The sequence below is a fragment of the Pleuronectes platessa genome, chromosome 24 (genome assembly GCF_947347685.1).
Source record: "Pleuronectes platessa chromosome 24, fPlePla1.1, whole genome shotgun sequence".
Lineage (NCBI taxonomy): Eukaryota > Metazoa > Chordata > Actinopteri > Pleuronectiformes > Pleuronectidae > Pleuronectes > Pleuronectes platessa.
Window position 1 is genome coordinate 2,243,318 of NC_070649.1, and position 23,609 is coordinate 2,266,926.

Below are 23,609 nucleotides of genomic sequence, written 5' to 3' on the forward strand. Positions count from 1 at the left end.
CGACCAATAGGGTGGCGCGCCAGTAGGGTGGGAGTGTGCGGAACTTCTTGCTCGGTAACTAGCTAGAATCATTGGCTCTGGAATCAGCTGTTGCGAATGAGAATGAATGAAGCCTTGAGCCAAAATGGCGATCACAGATGGGCCAGTTTCTATTTCTGAATTTGGAGCAAGGGGCGGGTATAAAAGTGCATCACAGCTGATCTGGAGGTTTTGCCCCCTCAAGTTGTTTTTGCAGAGAACAACACAGAGACCTCGCTCCCTCTGTCTCCTGCGCTCTCTCTCTCCTGTTGTTGTTTTTCATTTATGGGATTCAAACCCACAGCGCAGTTTTATTATGCCACTTGTTTTTAGAATGAGCATCTTGCCATTTCCACTCGTCTTATTTTTTTGTCATCCACGATGATCTAAGCCCAGGTCTGACCCACTTTTAGCGTCCGATGCTGCCCATGTATTAGTGGAGATGTTTCCCGCAGGAGAGGAGCTGCCCTCCGGGTTGTTTCCCTCCCTGGAGGGGTCCCCTGGAGGAGCTGCAGCCTCCCCAGCACTGGAGCTCAGCCTCACCACTGTCTACACTGTCCTCTACTCCGTCCTGTTCCTCTTCGTCTACCTGCAGCTCTGGCTCATTCTGCACTACGGACACAAGCGCTTCAGCTTCCAGAGCGTGTTTCTGTTCCTATGCCTGCTGTGGGCAGCGCTCAGGACCACCCTCTTCTCCTTCTACTTCAGAAATGTGCTGCAGGCCAACCAGCTGCAGCCCCTGGCCTACTGGCTGCTGTACTGCTGCCCTGTCTGCCTGCAGTTCTTCACTCTCTGCCTGCTCAACCTCTACTTCACACAGGTAAGAATGTGCACTGGCTGTGTGACCTGATTCTGCAAAAGTGCTGACACTGCAACGGTGCACTCGTGGTTTTTCCTATGATTTCACGTCACAACTCAGTGTTTCACTTCTGCACAAGCGAATGTGCTTTCAATTGTTGGGGTTCGATTGTGGAACGACTTTAGAATGTGTCCCTCTATATTAGTTTTCAAAGAAACAGTGTGTGAAGCAATATCTTTTTCTAAAGGGGAAACACGAGCCACTCTCTTAAAGTGTCTCTGTATGAGACAGAGTGACACTGCACTGTGTTTTCAGGAGGTCAGGGGGAACTTGAAGCATCATTACTCACAGGCGACCATCTGACACTCACATGCATGTGTGGAAATACTTCACTATTTGTGACGAGTCCTCACCCTGAACCTTATGACTATGAATCACACCTTGAATGTGACTGATAATTTAAAGGTAATATTCTTTGAAATGATTTATTTACCTGTGTGTTTATGCAGCTTAGTTTAGTCAATATTTAATTAAACATCTTTCAAAAGTAAAAGGTCATGTCAGGAAGTGAGTGAACTAGATCAGTGAAGGTCAGTGTCCCACATAACATGTTGGTAACAGAGCAGCCAAGAAGAATAATGATGATATGTATTCAATAATATTTGTTCTTGTCTTTGTTCAGGTGATGTTTAAGGCCAAAGCCAAGTATTCCCCAGAGCTCACCAAATACAAGTGAGTCCTGTCTCTGTTTGGACCTTAATCTCTTTTCAATGTTGTCAAAGCCCGAAAGTCTGAATACAACCTTCTCCTCTAACTGTATTTTCCAGGGTTCTTCTACGGTTGTTCTTCCTGTGTCTCAGTATATTTTTCCTGGTGGTGAATCTAACTTGTGCCCTGTTAGTGCAAGGAGCCCTGGAGCATTCGAAATCACCGAGGTAAAACCAACAAAAAAACTGCGATCAATAGATATCAGTGTATTTGTGAATATAAAGAGTTTGTGTGATTATCATAGCGAGTTGATATCCTCCTGATTGCAGTGACGGGGGAATCAGACATGCAGTGTTGGCCCGAGTTCTTATCAGCGACAGTCTGTTTGTCTTGTGTGCCGTCTCTCTGGCCGTCTGCATCTTCAAGATTGCCAAGATGTCCTCTGCCAACGTTTACCTTGAATCTAAGGTAAACCGGGAATTCATCAGATAATGGTACTGCAGCTTTGTGCTGAGAAATGAACCCTCACAAAATACTATTTATTTAAGCGGACCTCATACTCTGTCGTAGTTATAAAATGTATGTTAACATGAAATGTCCAGTTAAAGCACAGAAAGCCCTCATGTTTGCATGAACTGTGGGTTCCCAGCAGAATACAATGAATGTGACTCATGACTCAGACAAGCACAGGCGATTACATTTACCTCACATCAAATTCAATTTCTGGCCTGAAGTTTCTCATTTCGGTCACAGAGAGGCCTCAGTCATATTGGTGGATCACATCTGTGGCCCATATATGACATTCAGTTCTGATTCATGAGTGTAAACGCCTGCAATAAGCCCGGTGCCTCTTCCTGCAGGGTACGTCCGTGTGCCAGGCCACCGCTGTCGGAGCCATGGTGATTCTCCTCTTCACCTCCAGGGCCTGTTACAACCTGGTGGTGGTGGTTCTGTCACCAGAGGACCGACCCAGTCCCTTTAACTGCGGCTGGTACAGTGGCTCTGACCAGGTAATGGATCAAGTGTGTGTGTTTGTGTGTGTGTGCGTGTGTTGAGGAGATTTGGGATTGCAATGCTTGATGGGTAAAGGGCTTCATTTGGCTATAAATAACCGTGTGTGTGTGTGTGTGTGTGTGTGTGTGCGTGTGTGTGCGTGTGTGTGCGTGTGTGTGCGTGTGTGTGTGTGTGTGTGTGTGTGTGTGTGTGTGTTCTGACCTACATCAGGGCTCAGGCCTTGAGATGGACAGCCCATTAGAAAGGGTTCCATCATTGTGTGTGTGTGTAATCTGACATTAGAAATGATTCCTCTAATCTGTGGGTATCCCAGCTGTCGGTTCAGCATCTCAACATTCTGCTCAGATGGAGAACACAGCCTGATCACCTGTGTTCTCAATGATAAATAACACAAAAAGGAAAAGCTTCACATGGTGACTGGAGGCAGGGGGAAGCTTGATTTTACATTGTGTGTGTTTGTGTTTGTTTCAGGCTGACATGCAGGAGATCAGCGGTGAAGCCTACATCGTGTTTGGGATCATTTCCTTCTTCTGGGAGCTGCTACCCACCAGTTTAGTCGTGGTTTTCTTCCGAGTCCAGCGACCGAACCAAAACCTGGTAAGAGAAGCCATTAAAAATCCAAAGGAGCTGTTAACTCTCTCAGATGCTGCAGATGCTTGAACCTCCACCGTATCCCTCAGACTGCCGGAGGGATGATCAACAGCCACAGTTTCGGCTCCAGAACGTATTTCTTTGACAACCCTCGCCGGTACGACAGTGACGACGACCTGTCCAGAAGCATCAGCAGTCGGGCTGATCGAGCCAGGTGGGCACAACAAGCACAAACACAGTCCAGTATCGGCTTTTCAAGGATACTTTGAAAAGTCAATACGGCCACTGATTAATTCTCTGTCTCCTCTCAGTCTGCTCTCCAGCACGCCCCAGCTGGGTGCGTCCAGTTGGTACGGCTCCATCCAGTGTAACGGGGCTCTGCCGGCGGGCGCCACGTCCGCCCTGCAGCCGCCACCCTCCACCGCCCCGGTGCTCTTTGCCTACGGGAACGTCCAGAGTCACCACCACCACCACAACTACTACTCCACCCCACAGAACAACAACAACTACCACCACCATCACCACAGTAACTACTACTCCACGCCACAAAATTATTACTGCGGGTCGCAAACATATTTCTGCACTCCACAGAATTAAGCGTACAAAGGACCGACACTCACATGTCGGCCCTTTGTGCGAGTGTCCACATTTGCGTCACCATTTTGCCTCCCCGACTACATCAAAGCAGGTGCCCTTGAGTGGTACTATGAAAGATGCTAAGGGCCGCGTCCAGAGCACAAGAACTGGTTGTTTTCAGGAAACGTGGTGAAATCAACAACAGGGAAGTTGTTGTGCCACGACGAACTTCTTTTTGAAGACTTCACCATCTTTAAAAGGAAGAAAACGGACCAGAGTGGAAGCCAGCGCAGACCGGGGACCAGAGTTGTTGCTAATGAACCTAAAACTGCAAAGACCAAACTTTTCCTGTTAAATGTTTGTCATGCAGGTTGTCATTTTTGAAAGTGGATTCATCAGGGACCTAGTAATCGCTCTCATGGTCCAATTTCACATTCCTCTTAAATTGTATTCAGTTGCGCTTCTATGGGCAGTACAAGTGGGCTTATTGAGTTCTAGTAGCTAATGCCGGAGATGCAATGGTCTCATGACGTAATTTTCACGAGCATTTGGCCGACTGAGTTGTCAAATGTAGATTGTGTTACTGTTTTCAGTTGGGACAAACATGATGCGGCCATATGTAGCATCTAAGTGGTCATATCGCCTGGATAACAACAGTGAAGGATGCTCGCCCCAGCGTGATCCTCAATCCTGATGATCTGGCAATGATATGCATCTATAGATTTCATGGTGTTTCTCACTTTTACGTCTGAATACATTACAGAAAGCAGCTTTTGCCATTTTACCACTGGTTGCTGTTTCGTTGAGGATCAGCCAGCTTCTATTAGACGCTAGATCTTTGAATATAGGGAGAATTTCTACTCTAACTAGATCTACTAGACCCATCAATCACACACACGCTAATATTATCTTTTTAGTTGCAGATTTTTTGCGTTTTCAAACTGATCGTTAATGTTGCTGCCACATAAATAGAAAGTTCTACAAGACTTGCATAGTTTCATGTGTAAAATAAGTATTTTTCGCAGTATTCGTAACTGATATTAAAATCCTGGTCAGTTTATGTCAGTGGTAAATAAACAATAGAACATGTCGCTGCCATGTGGGAGTTACCGTCGCTCTCCATAGCACAGCCCTGGTCAAACGTGCCGGCGTTGTCCAGGGTTCTTAACCCACAATCACACAATGGAAACCATATGAAAAGAGAAGTCACAGTACATTATAGGTGATAAATGACAGAAGAATGATCAATATATTAAGGATTAAAGTTGCAATATGTGACACTCAACACTGGACAATATATTTGACCAAAAACTGGAAGGAATCAGCTCCTGTTTGTGAGCGGTGAGCAATTTGCACTTAGAAATTCACCTTCAGAGTAAAAAAGGCTTTGGGGAGTGAATGTAGGATTTCCCCTCGTTGTGTGCGTTTCCTTCAACCCGTTACTGCTCATCCTTTAAAAAGAAGGATCAATGTGCCATCGCCTTTTCATATCTAAGACTTTCATTCCTTAAGGAAATATTTTTGCACAGAAAAAGGTGGGATGGGGTGGGATGTTTTTAATCAATAATGTCGAATCCATTTCTAATCCAAGCAGGTTAAGTTTTGAGTCGGTATGTTTGTGATCACACATTTTTGTTCTTGTGTAGTTTGCTTTTTTTAACATGATTTGTGTATTTTACAGATTTTATAGTTTCTTCCACTTTCCCTCTCTCCTATCATTATTCATAATCTCACATTTTCTGAATCTAATGATAGACTGTGGTCTTTTTTCACGTTAATAGAATTGTTTTTTTGTGAATGTCCCAGTTCTCAGAATGAAATGACTGGATTTGATTTGTCAGGACTGAGGAGGAAAAAGCCGACGAGTCTTTCTGAACTCTGTCGTACGTCTCAGACATTTGTCATCAACTCAATCTGTAAATGACCATGTAACCTTTGACCTAGAGGTTCAGTGTGTAGGAGGTAGTGGTCTCTCAAGAATTAAGACAGAATATTACGACTTTGAAATATTACAAGAATAAAGTCGTAATTTTCATAAAACTTAATTCTGAAGTAACGAAAACACTATTCTTAGTTTCAGGTGACTTTTACAGAAAATTAAATATAATGGTTAAATATTTGATCCTGCCAGAGATCCGACCTAATCCCACACACTGCTCCTTTACTGTTCACTATCTAAACGCCTGGTTCTGTTTCTCAGAACCAATTAGCTGTGGCGTCATTTGAAGAAAAGTGCTGTTTGAGTAAAGCGTTGCATGTATCAACAGGTTTCACTGAGCACTTTAAAACACAGTGAACGTCTGCGTCCAGCTGTTATAACATCTGTTAACACCTGCAGTGCATGCTTCTGTACCAGAGCGCAATAACTCAGTGTCATATCTTTATCTTATCATATCTTTCCAAAGTGATTTCAATTGACGATTGTTTTATGAGCTGTTTTATCCGTGGCCAAACTGAATGTAACCTAGTGTGTGTGACAGATCACTAATGGTGTGTATGCAAGAAAAGAAGCACTACCATGTTGAATAAAGACCCACTGCACTGTTTTGAGATGGAAGGGAAGCGGTCACTGTTCACTGAGGACGTTACTTCACTGGGACTGATGGACAGGGTGTGATCAGCGTTCACACAGATGAATGTCCTGATTGTTGGGTCGGACCGGTTCGGACTTTTCCCACCGACACGCAGCTGCCACCTCATGTGATTGAGATCAGCAGCTAATATGTTTACGGCTGAATTAAGGGAAGAGAGGGTCGCTGGCCAACTACCCAGAGCAACATGGCCGAGGTGTGTTGCTGCAGTTTCCAGGACAGAAACAAGGTCCAGGATGTGATTTGTGAAAATGTAATCCTTCATTAAAAGTAGATCTATTTACCTACATTTTTATATTTTTCTGTCTCTGTAAATACATATGAATATAACTGGCACTCACTAGAGTTTATAGACGACAGACTGAAGACAGGTAAAGAATCAAACATCATTTACTTTATTTCTCCATTGGAACATTTACAACAGCACATTTTCAATGTCACATCGAACATGTGTGAATTTATAACACTGTAACACCAATAACACTGTTCCCCATGAAGATGATATGATGATAAACCAGAACCTGGATCCAGACATGAATAAACACGTCTCCTATGAGGCTGCATTGGGATTAATACTGATTTATAACACATTTGAAAACAAAAACAAGGAAAACCTGAGCTGATGGTAAAAAAAAGTGCACAATAACCATTTAGTGCTTTTGTTTTTGCCACAGTCTGTTTACATGTGCGGTCAAATGCTATGTGTTACTAAACCCTGCCCGAGGTGTTTATGTTTTTTTGCTCATACCTCGGATTATAGGTGGCGGCTAATGCTGAAAACACATGCTGCTGTTGTGCTTAACCCCCATTGGCACTTGTGTAAAAACAGAAAAATAGGCAAACATCACACACACATGAGGAACAACAGTGATGAGAACAATAATGATTAGAGGGGCCATGGATTACCCTTAATCTCCAGCATATCTGTTTGTTCAAAGGGTCAGATATGCTCATTATCAAGCAGATCGCCCTCCTGTAATCTATTCACACTCAATGCAAGAGGCGAGAGGTGTAATCTGCTTGTTGGGAGATTATAAAAACCAATCCAAGTTTGTGTGGGAGCGGGTGTGAACGTGGGTTCGGTGGCTGATCTGCCCTCACACGGACATGAGTAACGATCCTGAAGATCACAGGGAGAATTACCAGCATAATTACCGAGATGATCTGATGAACAGATGTCTGCGAGCTTCCTCTTGTCTTCTGACAGGCCCTTCACTGCCCCATGCCTCGGACTGCTTTTCTTCATCACTGTCTTATGTTTGAGCTGCACTGAGGAAAGGTTGTTTTTCTGGATCTAAATGAAATGTGGGGATGTTGTGTGTGCAGCCGTGCAGCGTGGAGCCGTGCAGCCAGTGGATGGCAGCATTCCTGCAGCTTGCTCCCTCTCTCAGGCCTCTGACGCATTTGCTCTAGTCAGTCCCCCTCTGTGAGATGTGGCTGTTTTTCATTCAGCAGCAACGTTCTGGAAATAAGCAGCACGAGAATATAAAATCACAAACAAATCAAAGTCGCCCCTCAAATCAGGTCCTTGCTTTTTTACCTTTTCACAGAAAAATCTAAAAGATCCTAAATATGATTATGACCAAGATGTTGTCATGTTTTTAAGAGAGGAGGTGCAGGGGGAGGAGATCCAAGGTTCCAGTTGGAGAGGAATACCTCCAGGTTTATAAACACTCCTTATATAACTGGTGGAATCCTGTGTCCGGGTTGTTTATAGTGTCTCTGCTTCATAAATGACTGATGTTTACAGTCCAGCATCACGTTGGACATTTCAAATCACCATTAATCCAAAGTGCCTGTCCATCATAATAAAAAAGAAGAATGTTATTGAATGGTGCAACACAACACAATTAATAACACACACGCAAGCACGCACTGCACTGTAATATATGTAATATAATAAAAACACTGTTGTGTTAAAAATGAGGTTTTTACTATAGATGGATAGATAGATAGATAGATGACATGGATATTTGGATGTGTGTTTAAATATAGAGATTTATGTATATATAGACAGATGCCTGTTTCATATATATTGAAAATGATAGGAGTATCTTTACATGCATCAGAGTATATTTAAATAGATATAAATATATATAACAGATATCTGTCTATTTTTATATAGATAGAAGTGTAATTACATAGATAGACGTGTATTTACATCGATACAAATGTTTATATATAGATAGATGTGTATTACATAAAAATAGAAGTGTTTTTACATAGACAGAATAGTTTTTAAATAGATATACATGTATTTTCATTAATAGGAAGTGTAATTACATTGATAAAAGTGTTTATATAGATATAAAAGTGTTTTTTCACATATAGATGGAAGTGTTTGTATAATAAACAGAGAGAAATGTGCTTCTCTCATGCTACAGTGGGATCTACAGCCTCTGTGTTGTCCAATGATCTTTTCTGTTTCTGCATGACGGGGCTGCTGGAGGAGCAGGGGCGGGCTCTGCTGGCGGTGAATTCTTAAATGAGCCAATAGGCGGCGGCGCAGCGGGATGATGGACAGGCACGGCCCCCCCAGCAGGCCCCGCCCCTGTATGACAGTGTTTTATTCCTATTTTAGAGCAGCAGCAGCGTCACATGTTGTTTTTCTCCAGGATCACATCGCCCGCTGCTCGAGTCCGTGCGCGCTCCGGCTCCACTGTGGCGCACACGCTCTTTATTATGGAGTAGAATAAACCGGATCCGTTAGAAACTTTCTTTTCTTTTGCTTATCCAAGAGGGTAAAAGGGGGATTTCTGCTTTCCTGCAACTTGAGAGGAGACGAGGGGACATGGCGAGTCCTCCGGTGCCGGGAGGACACCTGTTATCTAATGGGACGACCGGCGTGAAGAAGTGCGGATACCTGAGGAAGCAGAAACACGGACACCGGCGCTTCTTCGTGCTCCGAGAGGCCACCGAGCACTTCCCCGCGCGTCTGGAGTATTATGAGAGCGAGAAGAAATGGAGGAACAAGTCCGCAGCCAAGCGGGTGATAACTTTGGACTCGTGTCTGTGCGTAAACAAACGAGCTGACGCCAAACACAAGCACCTCATCGCCCTCTACACCAAGGACGAGTACTTCTCTGTGGCTGCGGACAACGAGCAGGAGCAGGACAGCTGGTTCACGGTTCTAACTGATTTAATAGCCGAAGGGAAAGTTTATGACACCCCAGCATCCACCTCCTCCTTGGTGGGCTTTGAGGAGACCAGCTACGGCCTCATCACTCCTGCAGCAGCTGCCTACAAGGAGGTATGGCAGGTCAACTTGAAATCCAAAGGCTTGGGTCAGACCAAGAACCTCACTGGGGTGTACAGGCTGTGTTTGTCCAGCCGCACCATCAGCTTTGTGAAACTGAACTCTGAAACTGCTGCAGTGTGTCTGCAGCTCATGAACATAAGGAGATGTGGCCACTCGGACAGCTTCTTCTTCATAGAGGTGGGCCGGTCGGCGGTGACCGGGCCCGGGGAGTTCTGGATGCAGGCAGAGGACTTGGTGGTGGCGCAGAACATCCACGAGACCATCCTGGAGGCCATGAAGGCCATGAAGGAGCTGTCAGAGTTCAGGCCGCGCAGCAAAAGCCAGTCTGCCAGCACTAACCCCATCTCTGTGCCCACACGACGCAACCTCAACAACCTCCCCCCTAGTCAGACGGGCCTGGTGAGGAGATCCAGGACTGATAGCATGGCAGCCACGTCCCCAGGGAGAAAGTTCACATCCTGTCGGATAAGAACGGCCAGCGAGGGAGATGGAAGCGTGACCCGGCCTGTGTCCATGTCCATATCTGTGAATGGGAGCCCCACCAGTCCACACTCTGGAAATCTAAGCCGGTCTCGCACCCTCAGTGCTCACTGCAAAATGCTTGAGTCCGCCTCCAACCTGCATCACAGCCGGTCCATGCCAGGGTCCAATTCCCCTCCATCTGCCTCCAGCCCCATCAGCATGTCTCCCAGAGGGGGGGTGAGCATCTTCACCCCTGATAAAGCCAGGCGGCCGTTCAGCTGCAGCGCCTCCATCTCTGGCTCCCTCAGTGACACTGGCTTCTTGCTGTGTGAGGATTACAGCTACAGCCCAGGTGAACCCAAATTCCTCCCCCTGACCCGCAGCGACACGCCAGACTCCCTCTCCAGCACGCCTCCCTCCCGTGACATCAGTGAACTTTGTGGCTACATGATGATGGAGAACACGAATGGCAGCCGGCCTGGCGCTGGTCTTGATGGCCAGGCGTTCGACCAGGCTTACAGGAAGCGGACGCACTCCCTCACCACGCCACGGCATCAGCAGGTGGTAGCGCCACTGTCCTCAGCTTCCCTGGATGAGTACACGCTCATGAGGTTGGCCCACGGACAGAACTGTCACTCCGCTTCACCTAAAGTATGCTACCCTGAGGATTATGGAGACATTCAAATCGGTTCGTCCAGGAGCTCAAGTAGTAACCTTTGCGATAATGGCTATATGCCAATGACGCCAGGTGTCGCACCTCCGTCTGGAAAGGTAGACAACTACATGCCCATGAGCCCCATGTGTGTCTCAGCACCGAAGCAGATTGTGAACCCCAGGGTTCATCCTCAGACGGCGGCCAGCAGTGGCTACAAAACCAACTCTCCCTCAAGCAGCTCTCTAGAGGACAACGGCTACATGAGAATGTGGTGCAGCTCCAAATCCTCCATGGAGAGCCCAGACAGGCATGGTGAATACATGAACATGTCACCTGGAAACCCACCTCCACTCCAGACACCCCCTGACTACTTGGGCCTGCTCCCTGGTGAACCTGCTTCCGTGAGGTCAAATAACCAGGCCGGCTTCCACACGCTGCCGGCTAAACTCCAGGCCTCGAAGACTGAGGACAGCAGCCAGTATGTGTTGATGAGCCCGCAGAGTGTGAGGCAGCGAGCTGCAGAGTCTGACTATTACTCAGTGATGCAGCCCAGCGGGAGCCCCTCAGTGCTCTCCCCTGTCAGACACAGCCGGGCCGAGAGCCTTCAATACAGAGGGAGGCTGGGACGGCCCAACAGGTTATCCCTGGACACCCTGAAGACCCTTCCCAGCATGAACGAGCACCCCCTGCCCGGAGAGCCTCGGAGTCCTGGGGAATACATTAACATAGACTTCAGCTGCACCAGATTCTCCCCCCCCTCCACCCTATCCACAGAGAGCCAGTCGTCGTCTCTGGGCTCCAGCGGCGGGGGCCTGGGGAGATCGTCCCTGACAGACTACATGAACCTGGAGCTGGGCTCACACTCACGCCGGGATGCTGACACTCCTGCTGAGCAGATAGACGCACTCCCTGTGTCGTCACTGTGCTCAGGGGAGGAGGGAGTGTTCCACCTGGGGAGTGAGAAAGGGTCTCAGGGCCCCGACAGTGAGGGGAAAAACGACTACACCGAGATGACATTTGGGATGACCAGCTCGCCCCCGCAGCTTGTTCCTCAGAGCTCAGCAAGGTACGTGTACCAGTGTGGGGAGGGAGCGGTTTCCTGATGTGTTATCATCTATTTCATCACAGGCAGATTGAAAGTGTAAAGTGTCTGGAAAGTAACATTATGAACTCAAATAAAGGTAAATGATGAGAGATGGAGGCCACAAGAAGGGGACAAGGATGTTCAAGCTCTTTTTTTTTTAGGAATTCAGTGTGAAAATAAAAAGCTACATGTTTACTAAACATCTATTATTTTGAATTTGTCTCCCCAGCAGCCAGAGCAGCAGGGAAAGGAGGCTCTCTCTGGAGAACCAGGGAGTCCCAGGGAGCATTGGGGTCTTCCTGCTGGGGGCCACCTCCTCCCTCACAGTGGATCCTGACTGCTCTGCCAAGGTGATCCGGGCCAATCTGCCAGGACGTCGGCGCCACAGCTCGGAGACCTTCTCCTCCACCGCCACTGTGACGCCGGTCTTCCCCTCCTTCGCCCATGGCGACACGGTGAGGAGGCCCAGCTCGGTGGAGAACATCTCATCCCGGAGCAGCGAGGGCTCAGATGAAGAGTACGGCAGCCCGGTGAACCGTCAGGTTTCCGCTGGCTACCCGAGCAGAATGAATTACATTGCCTTGAACCTGCTGGACAACAGGGATGTGGAGAAATGTGAAGAACTGGTCGGCTTCAAACCCACCAGCAGCTGCAAGGGGGGACTCAATGGATTACACAGCACTCCCTATGTCTGTTTGGGTTTCAAAGAGGCTGCAACCACTGCCAAAGGTGAGTGATGTGGATGTCATCTGTTATTTCTTAATAACTATTTCAGCTTTGAGTTCTGCAGGCATCGTTGTTTTATTTATTTTTAATCTTTAGACACTTTGAGTTGAAACAAATGACGGAAACCTTTTGGTTTCACTCTCCTGATCAGTTGGAAGTCAAACAGGAGGAGAAAACAATGACAAGGGCCAACCTGCAGTTTCTCTTTATTCAAATTCAAACAGGCTCTGTGGATTTCCAAGCATGTAAGTAGGTGGTGCTTACTCTGCCTCCGGGTGCTCCTCCTAAGCTCCTGCTTCTCAACACTCAGGGATCCTGTGACTCCAGGAGCTTATTTGTGGCTGAAACTGACTTTGTTAAACACAAAAACAGCAGAGTAGTGACGCAGGAGAGTGTCGAAATGAAAACACAGGGTTACAATCTGTATTTTCTTCCCTGCTTTTTTTGCCTCAGTCGTTTTTGTCAATTCCCAGTATTTCCGTCAGCATGTGAACGCAGCACGAGGCTGCTATGAAACGTGACCAGGCTGAGAGCTTTGAAGTAAACAAGCAGCATGACGGAGGAGGACGCGGCCTCGCTGCCACAGCTGTGGGCTGCAGATACCAAAAATACATCCCACCAAACACTATCCTCCACAATGGTGTTCTTGTAGAAAATGAACAAATAGCTTTGTAATAAGACATTAGAGGCTATAGGTCCCTACTTGTTTAGGTGATAAAACTGGTTTACTACAGCTGGTTACTGGCAGTGATTCCTCTGTGCTGATAGCTGAGGCTGCCTGTGAGATGTAATGTCACACTGAGCTGCAGGCATTTCCGCCTGTTGTTTTTTTCAGCTGGGTAGGCAATAGGATGTGTTGCACATCGATGTGACCTCTATAGACCCTTTGATCCCACCATCCCATGATCGATACCGTGTCCCGGAATATCCCAAAGAATCTAATGAAGCGGCAGCGTGGCCCAGAAGACGGCGTAAACAAAGTGCACGGTGTTGACATTACAGCCAAGTTTGTCCCCACGCCGTTCCCTGGACACAGTCACGTGTGTTTGTGAGCATGCGTGGGTGAGGGGCGGGGGGGGGGCTCTTTTACATGTGAGGCCCAGTACAAGTGGAGATCTGTGTGTGTGTGTGTGTGTGTGGGCAGCGAGGGAAAACAACAAAGTGAGTGAGTAGCTATGAGGCCATCAGGTAACTGGATGTCACAGTCCACATTCCTGGCGGAGTGCGTTTGAAAAGTTGCTGCTGGGGGGGGGGGGGGGGGGTTGTTTTTGTCGGCTCCAGGCTGTTTGTATAGAAAGTGTCTTTTACTTCACCACGAGGCCCCTGTGAAAGGAGGGACATGTTATGTTCCTACAGTCAGTGACACCCTGCTGAATAAAGAGGAATGCACTGACTCCCAGTTACGTATTTAAAATATATTATTTACTCAGAAGAGCCATGATTGAGGTCTAATGGCTGACTTGCAGTTAATTCATTTATCGAATATCAACAATATCTGTGTGCACGTTTGTTTGCTGTCATATTTTAGTTTGCACGTGTTCTCAGCTCACATATATTCGGTGGTTGTTGATTTGTATTTGACCAACAAGATGGAGGGAAAGGAGTCGCGCACACACATGTGGACTCCAGCACGTACACATGCAGAGCCCCCCCCCCCCCCCCCAGTGGCATAGCTTGCATCCGTGAACACTCGCCAGCGACGTGCAGAGAGTGTTTTGTTTTTCCAGTGCTGCTTTCCCCGAGTGTGGGAGAGCGAGTGAGTGCGTGCATAGTAGGGGAAGGATGGCACGTGAACTGCACTGCCCTTCTGCCTCATTAGGCTGTTCACTTAGCAGAAGTAAGACAAGCAGAGAGTGGGGGGGATGGAGCTCAGCCTTGTGTGCTCAGTAGGAGGAGAAGAGGAGGGGCTTGGGCTTTTTGAGCAACAAACAAACTCATCGATGAGGCCCCCTTCAGCCTAGGTGCATTCTGGGAGTGCAGGAGCTCGGGGTGGCGAATGCAACTGTGAAACGCCTCCCTGGGTGAAAGGGGTCAAAGTGCACTGTGGGAGATCTGGGTGCCTCGTCCCCTTTTAATAATGTTGTTGGTCAGGATGTAACAGCCCAGAAGTCTAATGGTTTTCAATCCTGCCAAATGCCTCCTCGCCTCGACGCCGCTGATTAGTTTAGGCTCTGAGTGAAATTCTGTTTGGCAGGAAATAAAACTTTTGAGTCAACAGCTTCTGGAAGAACGCCCTCGCTCTGGGGGAAAAGCGTCTGTTTGTCAGGATCAAAGTTCTGCTAACGTATCCACGGAATTTAGCCTTTGCCCCCCAGACCCGTGAAACGTGGTTGCACTGCTTCCAGTCAACAAAACCCATAAGCTTTTGAAGCTGGACATGTCCTTTCTTTCTTTGCTCCGCCTCCAGTCAGCTCCGACGTCTTAATGCCTGGCAGAACGCTCTGGTGTTTGTTTACCTCTGGTCAAGTCAGCGGGCCAGCCCGTGTGACTCTGCGGTGGTGTTTACCTCTGCCCTAACCCAAGCTGCCCGGCTCCTCTAGTGGCACTGGCTAGCCGCAGCTCAGCCAGGTGGATGTTCTGTACCGGACCCAGATTAGCCAAGTCAGCCGTCTCTGTTCCCACTGCCTCGACTGACTAATACCTTTAACTGATGGCAACAATCGACTGCTGCCTCGGCTGTGACGATTCAAGAAGCGCCATGAAATTATTCTTACAGCAGCTGCTGAAATAAGAACTTTATTAATTACAGATTATTGGCAAAACAATATTTTCACGTGAAACAATAGAAAACCCAGATTCTTAAAGTTTGTGCCTTGATGAACATGATAAGTAACACCGGTGTTTACCTACTGTTTATATGGCTGCAGGGGAAAAGGTGCATTACTCAAATAAAAGGAACAAGCAAATATTAAAAATATGTTAAATGTTTTATTTTCCTCAGCACATAGACCAGAGGGAACAAACATGTAGCACTGGCGGCTCCTGTGTCAGTTTTCAGGCTCTGTGTGTGTGTGTGTGTGTGTGTCTGTGTGTGTGTCTGTCATGGCACAAGAAGGGGGGGGGCTAAAGTAGGCCGGGATGTTCCAGACAGAAGCGCTAGCTGCTAGATAACTGCATGGCCAGCTTTCCCCACTTTTAGCCAGCCACGGCTCCAGATGAGATTACTGACTCTGCAGGCGAGATTAGATGGCCAAGGGTAGATCAGCGAGAGCCAGCAGATATCCCACAGCCAGCAGCTGGGGGAGTATGTCATGCAAAGTGTCGGCATTTGACCGCTCCAGCATGTCCAGTTGGTTTTGTTGATTACAACTGTGCACAAATCAAGCAAAAATCCACAGGAATGGAATCGGAAACTGGCGCAAAAATCCTGTTTCCGATGCAGCTTTTCAGGAATTGAGAAACTTGCTTTCATCCCCAGAGCCGCACATTTTGAGGCTTTTTAAAGCGTTTCATCCGCCTCACAGTGACAGAAGTGTCTGAACCCAAAGACCATGTAATTATTGTGTGGTTGCAAGGCACATGACAGCAGTGAGGACATTTTCCGCCTGGAAGCAAGTGTCCTAGCGTCTCTAGGGTTAGTCTCCTTCATCCCTACACCCTACACCCTCCTCCTCCTCAGCCCTGCACTGCTGGAGCCATTGGCCCTTTCACTCATTGACCACCATCCTGACTTCAAGTAAATCCCTCCTTCTTAGAGCCTTCATCCCAAACCCCTCCTCCCACACACACGCACACATGGTAGAACAACACCAACAATATTTGTCACAACATGCAGGTTCTCTCTGTTTGTATAATATCAGCGAATGTGCCGCTGCTGCAGCAAACTGCTCCGCCTCTGCTCAGCGTGTGTCCATAGCAACACGCGACAGCAGCGAGACCCCCACCCCCCATCGCTCCACATCTGAGATTATGTAATTATACCCGCTGCCGACCAGGCTTCCACTCGCAGCCCGACACGGTGCGCTTTTTAATGAGAAACATTAAATCATTTTGAAATAAGTGTCCATTCACCGTTTTAGATGTTGTGCATTTATTGTTTTTGCATTACAATTACAAAATAAAAGATCATCTGCATTAGACTGAATTACTGTTGTGGTGTATTCCAACAACTCAAGGTTAAATTGAGATATTTCCATTAACTCCTGTTTTCTCTCTCGTCCTCTGTTTCAGACTGAGCGACTCCTCCATCTTCACGTCCTCACCAAACTGCTGCTCTGCAAAAGAGAAAGAAAAAGGATCAACGAGGCCCTTCCTTTGGATTCTGTGGCCGTCAAAGACCCTGTGGACCCTCTGGACCCTCTGGACCCTCTGGACCCTCAGCAACACACATACACACACACATAGGATACAAGCATGTCACCAACTATGCATGTCAAGAGTGTGTGTGTGGTGAGGGGAGCGTCTCATGTTCCCTGCACCTTCAGAGGCCATATCTTCTGTGACCCAAATTTCCATCACGTAAGATAATAATGAAACTCTAATGGTTTCCTCACACTATTTATTCACTGGTGGGTGGTTCCATGACGACCTGTACGTGAGCAACATACAAATCATGACCAGCTACTATAGAAATGACCATGGAGCAAGGTACACTGAGTATAAAACTATATTTAGATGAAATTATTTATTTATTTTTGGAAGATGAATGTCTCATAAGACCTACCCGATGCCTTAATGTCTATACTGTCCTTACGTTTTCTATGGAATGACATAAATATTCTATTTCGGTACGTCTGTTTGGATCTACATCTCTATATTGTTATTCTCTAGCAGAAAGTAACTAGTTTACCCTTAAAAGATATTATTTCAGATATGTAGAGTGCAGTCGATGATTTATGGTATTGATATTAAAGTATTTTCTTAATTTCTAACTTATTCTAACCTAGTTTATTTTTTAATTTTTTTGTCCAATCAAAAACGCTGGACTTTAAGAAATATATTTGTAAATTTCTCCGAGATGTATGCATGTGTTTGTAAGTCGGCTCAGAGCCCTGCACCCCCCGCAGCTCCATGAAAACCTCACACACTCCTACCTTCAAACCTTCTGTGATATCATACGATGGTACAACTGTCTAGTGGGGGGGGGGGGGGGGGGACAGCGGAGAATATCAAGGTTGGTGGGGTGAGAGGCCAACGACCACATCGGGCACCAGCATGGAGGTTCACTGGAGAATCAGCTGTGGGGAAGATGCAGCCGATCACATTAAATATAACAGCTGATTAAAGAGAATTATAAAACGTAACATATGTGATGACATTTTAGTATAATGCTAAAATGTAAAACTAAAGTATTTTAGCATTTACGTACGAAAGGAGATGCGTCAATTTAAAACTATGTAACCGTCACTACCAAGTATTATACATCCACTAGAGGGCAGTGCATAGTCACGGGTTTTACGACGATAACAAATATGGCGAGGGTGGAGGACGGCCGTGTTGTTAATGGGTTAACTCTACGAACTCTCTCCTTAAAAGATTTGTTGAGAATTCTTCCTCATATCACGACAAAACCACAGAGTCAGGACAGATGGCTCCGCCCCGTTTCCGTACCTACACTGAGCAGAAATGAGCGTTATGGCGAAACAGCACCTCCTGTGGCAGCAAGTAGCAATTTCAGGATAATGATGAATACGAGAGTAGGACTAGCATAAGTCAAGAATAACCTCTTCCTGTAATGTTAGCTCACACAACTCTATCTAAAGTTGGAAACTTACTTAGTGAAACTTGTGATTTCAGTCAAAAATTACAAGAGACCGTTAAAATCTGCTGCCTCAAAATGGATGCCAGAGGATTCGCATATATGAAAACCCCTCTTTTCTATTTTTACACTGTGCTGACTCCGCCTGGCTCACAGCCCCCCCTTCAGTGTACATTGGATTGTAAATCATTGAACCACGTCTGAATGTATCACTGAGCTGGTGGGAAAAACTCCACAGAAACACAACAGGGGGGGGGGAACACTCAAGTTTTATTGGAGCTGAGCCACAGAGTCGTGGCTGCTATTCATCCTCAGAGTCTTGAACGTGTATATATCGTGTATATAGACAGAGTTTAACTGAAAGAAATATTGAAACTTAGATTTTACCTATGCTGCATTGATATTCCTGTGTAAAGACTTTGGCTACCGATTTTTAAAAAAGGGGGGGAAGGGGTTTGTGCTTTGGGGTTGTACAGTGTTTGCTCCCTCACAGTCTATATGAAAAATAACTGTCTATTTTATTATAGCGATCTCTTTGCCTTGTTGACACACTTTACCTAATGGCATATGCAATAGTGATACAGTCTAGTTTACAACCGTGGAACCAAATGTAACATTGCATCAACAGTTTTCTTTTTATTCTCTCGCTCATGTTGTACATTTCTCCTCCTGCCAAGTGTTTTCATCGCCGGGAACGTTTGACATGTCTCGAAGCTCTTCGCCCGTCTCTGTGTCCGCGGACAGATTCTTCTTCTGCAGCCCGGACCGACTCGGTTTGAATGTGTCATCGTCTTCCATTGTACATAGATCAATATACTGTTTATCGTGATGCTCACAAGAGATGATTTATAAATTCTGGTAGTAAAGTACTGCTTTTGTCTGTATTGATTATGGATTAGCAACCTGCAGAAATAAATGAATTTATTTAAAGAGGTACAACTTGGTCTTCATTTTTGATTCATGTGTCCTGCAGCCTCATCGACATCGTGTTCCTTCTCAATACGATTTTAATATGTCAATGTATTAACTTCCATTGAGCAAAGCTTAACTACCTAGGGATTATGTTTTCAACTGTTATTGTTAGTTACACAAAAACTACTGAACTGATTTCCATGAAGTTTTGTGAAGGGGAGGGGGGGGGGGGCACTTTGGTGCAGTTCAAATAAAATCCAGAGAATTGAATTGTGCTTTCACAAGTGGATCATAAAGCATTTGGGACAGACTCATTTCCCATCCCTTGTCAAGAGAGGAGGATTTCCGACCTCCGTCCTGTGGAGACTGATCCGGACTCTCCAGCCAACACTTTCTTTCTCTGCCCGGGTTTTTATAGCAGACAGAGGCCGAAGCAGGAAGCTCATACAGAGCCAATGACTTCCTGCCACGTGTCTCCTGAAAACACTGCCTGCCGGGAGGTGAGGGGGTTCGACTCCTGAAGTCAACAGCTCGTCTCACCTGTATCTGTCCCTCCCACGCCCTCGTGGGCAGATATCAGGAGTTCTCACACAGGAACCATGTGTTTCTGTACATTTATCTACACATTATAAGATACAGGAAGATTTTCCAATAAGTGAGTTACACTTCTTATCATGGGTTACTTATTATTACAGAGGTAAAGAAGTGTGTTGCATTGACTTCAGGAAATAAACCTCCTCAAGGTGACCTCATATGAGTCTGTAAGTTGTAAGGTGTTCAACTGCAGAAAAACACACACGTGAGCAAACCAGCCATTCAACACAGATTCTAATTGTCTCCTTTAAATACTGAAGCCTGCGATTATGAGAAATATCCCACACTCAATGTGATTATGATGCAGTTGTGACACATTAATATTCTGGGAATCACTTCACCAAGTTTCCAGTTCTCTATCTAGACACACAAACCACACACACACACACACACTGGCACACCTCTGGCTGGTGTTTATTAATTAGCCGTATGAAACCGTGAGTGGGGCTTTGCTCTGCTGCCAGGCAGAAACCAGCGTCACATAAGACCCCCACCAGCAAGCCACCAGTAGGGACACAATGTTCCTCACCCCTCTCCACGCTGACTGACTCTTTCTCTCCCTGTTTCCAAAAAGAGAAACCTGCACATTTCTGCTCCGAAGGCAAACCACAAGAGAAGCAAGTCCTAAATACAGCCTTCGTCGCACGATGCTTTTTGTTGTTACCGCTCGTCTTCCTCGACAAAAACAACAGCTTGCTATATAAAGTGTGTCATGGAGGAGAATTACTGTACGACAACAGTGAAGGGTTCCTAAAATACAGTTTATAGGATGCGTCTTTGAAGTGTGTGTGTCTGCTCTATTCCTGGATGCCCTCAATTATTCCCAAATTAGAATTCACAATCACATGGTTGTGCACACACAAGAAATAATTCATCACAGCTGCGATACTGGAGCCATGGAATCGGTGTCATGGTCACAGGAGCTTGATTTGCTTCACTCGTGACATTTCTTTGAAGATCAGGAAATGTCCAATGTCATGCATCTCTTTCTAGAGCGGGGTTGTTGTGTAGAAACAGTTTTTCTTGTTGTGCGAACACCGTAGTGTCAAGGCAGTGGATTTTGTTGATTTGACTACACACACAAACACACTGCAAGCTCTCTGTCAACATGCATGTGACAGCTGATATTTCCAAATGGAATCCTGTGGACTTGATGCTTCCACGTCAGACTCTGTGGTATTCAGCGTGGATTACAAGCATGTGAGCCGGTCTTACCGAGCAAATAACTGCTCCTTTGGTAACCCCGTCCACCTCGTGCTCCGCTGGGCCTCCCTGCCAGCTCGCTGCCGTGCTGCCACGCGGCTCTTGAGGGGATTGGGAGTTGCTGGCCCCATTATTTCTCCCTGAATCAGTCTAAGGAGGGTTTCAGTCAGGCTCATTGAACTCCGCCACGCAGCAGCAGGGCGGAACTGTGACCCACTTACAGTAGCCGGCGCTGGCTGTAAATAGGAGATGCACACAGCTCTCGTCCCCCCACATGGAAATATAACATACTGACATATATTTAAAAAATGGCACACAAAATAATCCAAAGATCACCTGATGCTTCATCAGTTGGGCGAATGCTGGGTTAAGTAGCAAAAATATGCTGTTTTGTGTAAAGCTTAAAGCCTTCGCCCACAAAAACAAGTGGATCATGTTGGAATTGAATAGAAGCTGAAAAACCAAAAAGACGCAGGAGGATATTCTGTGCACGACCATCAGGGGCCGAGGCAGGAGGACAGTGGGTTTTAGGTGCTGGAGACGCGGGTGGGTTGGTTTTCAATGTGGTGCAGAAATGACCAAAGAGTCTGCAGGCTAATTGGGAGGAGTAATCCAGCAGCGGACTGTGAACTGTGTGCCACTGCAGGACCTGGGCATGAAATCGAAATCAGAGAGTATTAAGGGACCTGTTGACAGGATGTGGGTGTGTCACCTCAACATCCCAGGTCACTGCAGCCACGCCACAGAACAAGTCTTTAAATACAAGTCATTGCTAGAGCCATGTCCCCTATAGCGTGAATAATAACGTTCCACAGATTTCTGGCTTTAACCTTAATCCATCGTAAACACAGCCTCTATACGTGACAACCCAGGTTTAAGTATGTTCCATCACAATGAAAAACCAAACCACACAATCGGAGATTAGAGGAGTTCTAGTGATTTACATGCAAACATAAAGTCACATATATAAACCCAGTCGGCTTATCCTTGTTTCCATCTGTGTTCCAAGACTCACTGAGCTGTAAAGAGATAATGACCATTTACTACTGTTTGCACAGTTTGTGTTAATGCAGCTTTAACCTCTCTTCTGACATCTTATATATATATATGATATATAAAAGTCAATGTGAGTTGATAAAGCTTTTCTAACAGTTTTCAGGTTCCACCTCTTCACACACATGAGTAGAACATGTTTGATATGAACATGCTGAAGTAATCCAGAATATGTGTCCCTATGTGTCTGAAGAACAAACACCCCTCACATTTAAAACCATATTACCAAGCTGTTATACCTGTTGAATTAAATTAATCTTTTTTAAAACTGTGTCTGCTGCTGTGTGGCTGGCAGTGATGCTGACAGGTCCGAGTGGAGAGGGGGGGGGGGGGGGGGGGGGGGGGGGGCTACTCCAGAGCGGAGTCAGGAAGACATTGATGCTAATGAGGCATTAGCTTAAGCCTATAATGCAGAGCATGGCAGTTTAGCATTGAGGGTGGCCCACAGGCAGCACACAACCGATCTGACTCAGTGGATGGAGATGATGCTGCTGCTGGTGACCTACAAGCTGCACATTGTTCACCTCATGCAACATTTAGATTGTTTTCATACAATCCTGCATCAACCTGTTCTCCATCTAGATTCCATTTGCTTTATTACAATGCATTACATCCTGTGTGGTGTCACAGCTACCGCTTTGATCTCCGGCTCCACAGATCGGACTGAACATCAATAAGGCAAAGTGCTTCGATGCTTCATACATATATATAGGTCTGTGATTTGGTATTAAGGACATATATACGATAAGTTAAGATAAGATAAGATAAGATAAGATAAGATGAGATAAACATCAATAAAGAAATAAGAAGTGAACATACAACACAAGGACCTAAGAAAGATATCAATGAAATATAAATATATAAGATATGAAAGATACAGTATTAGCATTAGCTGTTGAAATGCACAGACAAAGATGAACTTGAGAGTCATAATGAATGTATCTGGAGTGAAATCTTCAGAAAACGTGAGAGTAAAGTTTCAATGCTTCAAAGTGGATGAGTGCATGAATCAGTTTGTTGTGCTGTGTGTGTGTGAGAGTCTGTTTTCCTCCTGTCGGAGCAGCAGTAGAGACGTTGAGCCTGCTTTCCCCTCAGGAGACAATAGAACTTATCATATCCTTCCATTAGCGTGCATGCTTCTTTGTACTGCATGGAAGTACTCATCCCAAATACTGAATAAATATCCCTTCCTCCATTTCCGCTCCATCTGTTTGTCTTCCCTCTGTACATTCATGTATTTGAATTTTTTCAAAGTTTTGAAACATTACTCACGAGTGTCAGCTCATCTTGAATTTAATCTATATTCATTTTATGGGAAATTGTTTTGGGATGAGGAGAAAAACAGTTTTTTGAAGAGGCTCGGCCTCGTCTGACTGAAGCATGTCGGCCTCCATGAGTCAGCGTCGGCCTCGGGCGGAGACATGTGAACACACTGGTGCTGCACACCAACCAAATGTTTGCTGAACTCTAATCCCAGCTCTGACGACAGTCATGTGTAAATGTTGGAACTATGACACGTTTCAAACTGTTTACATGAACCGTTCGCCTGCAGGATGTTCAAGTCCCATCCTGATGGATGTTTGTTCTCCGGGCTCATGGCTGCAAGAAATATATCACAGTGACGTGACGTCTCTCCTGCTGCGTCACACGCTCCGGTGTCTGCTGC

General features: G+C 46.1%; 2 protein-coding genes across 3 annotated transcripts; both read left to right on the forward strand.

The window, feature by feature from the left end:
• Nucleotides 1–62: 62 nt before the first annotated feature.
• gpr137c (G protein-coupled receptor 137c) lies at nucleotides 63–6,586 on the forward strand. Its single transcript, XM_053416853.1, has 8 exons — nucleotides 63–838; nucleotides 1,500–1,549; nucleotides 1,645–1,752; nucleotides 1,855–1,993; nucleotides 2,386–2,535; nucleotides 3,011–3,136; nucleotides 3,220–3,344; nucleotides 3,442–6,586. The coding sequence occupies exons 1-8, from the start codon at nucleotides 461–463 to the stop codon at nucleotides 3,725–3,727; spliced, it is 1,362 nt and encodes a 453-aa protein (XP_053272828.1). The 5' UTR covers nucleotides 63–460; the 3' UTR covers nucleotides 3,728–6,586.
• A 2,297-nt stretch (nucleotides 6,587–8,883) lies between these two features.
• On the forward strand, nucleotides 8,884–19,120 carry LOC128430802 (insulin receptor substrate 2). 2 transcript variants are annotated; one of them, XM_053416854.1, is made up of 3 exons: nucleotides 8,884–11,739; nucleotides 11,987–12,486; nucleotides 16,654–19,120. In XM_053416854.1, the coding sequence occupies exons 1-3, from the start codon at nucleotides 9,089–9,091 to the stop codon at nucleotides 16,656–16,658; spliced, it is 3,156 nt and encodes a 1,051-aa protein (XP_053272829.1). In that variant the 5' UTR covers nucleotides 8,884–9,088; the 3' UTR covers nucleotides 16,659–19,120. The 2 variants fall into 2 exon arrangements, with proteins under 2 accessions (XP_053272829.1, XP_053272830.1); XM_053416855.1 differs by having other exon boundaries at nucleotides 11,990–12,486.
• The last annotated feature ends 4,489 nt before the right edge of the window (nucleotides 19,121–23,609 follow it).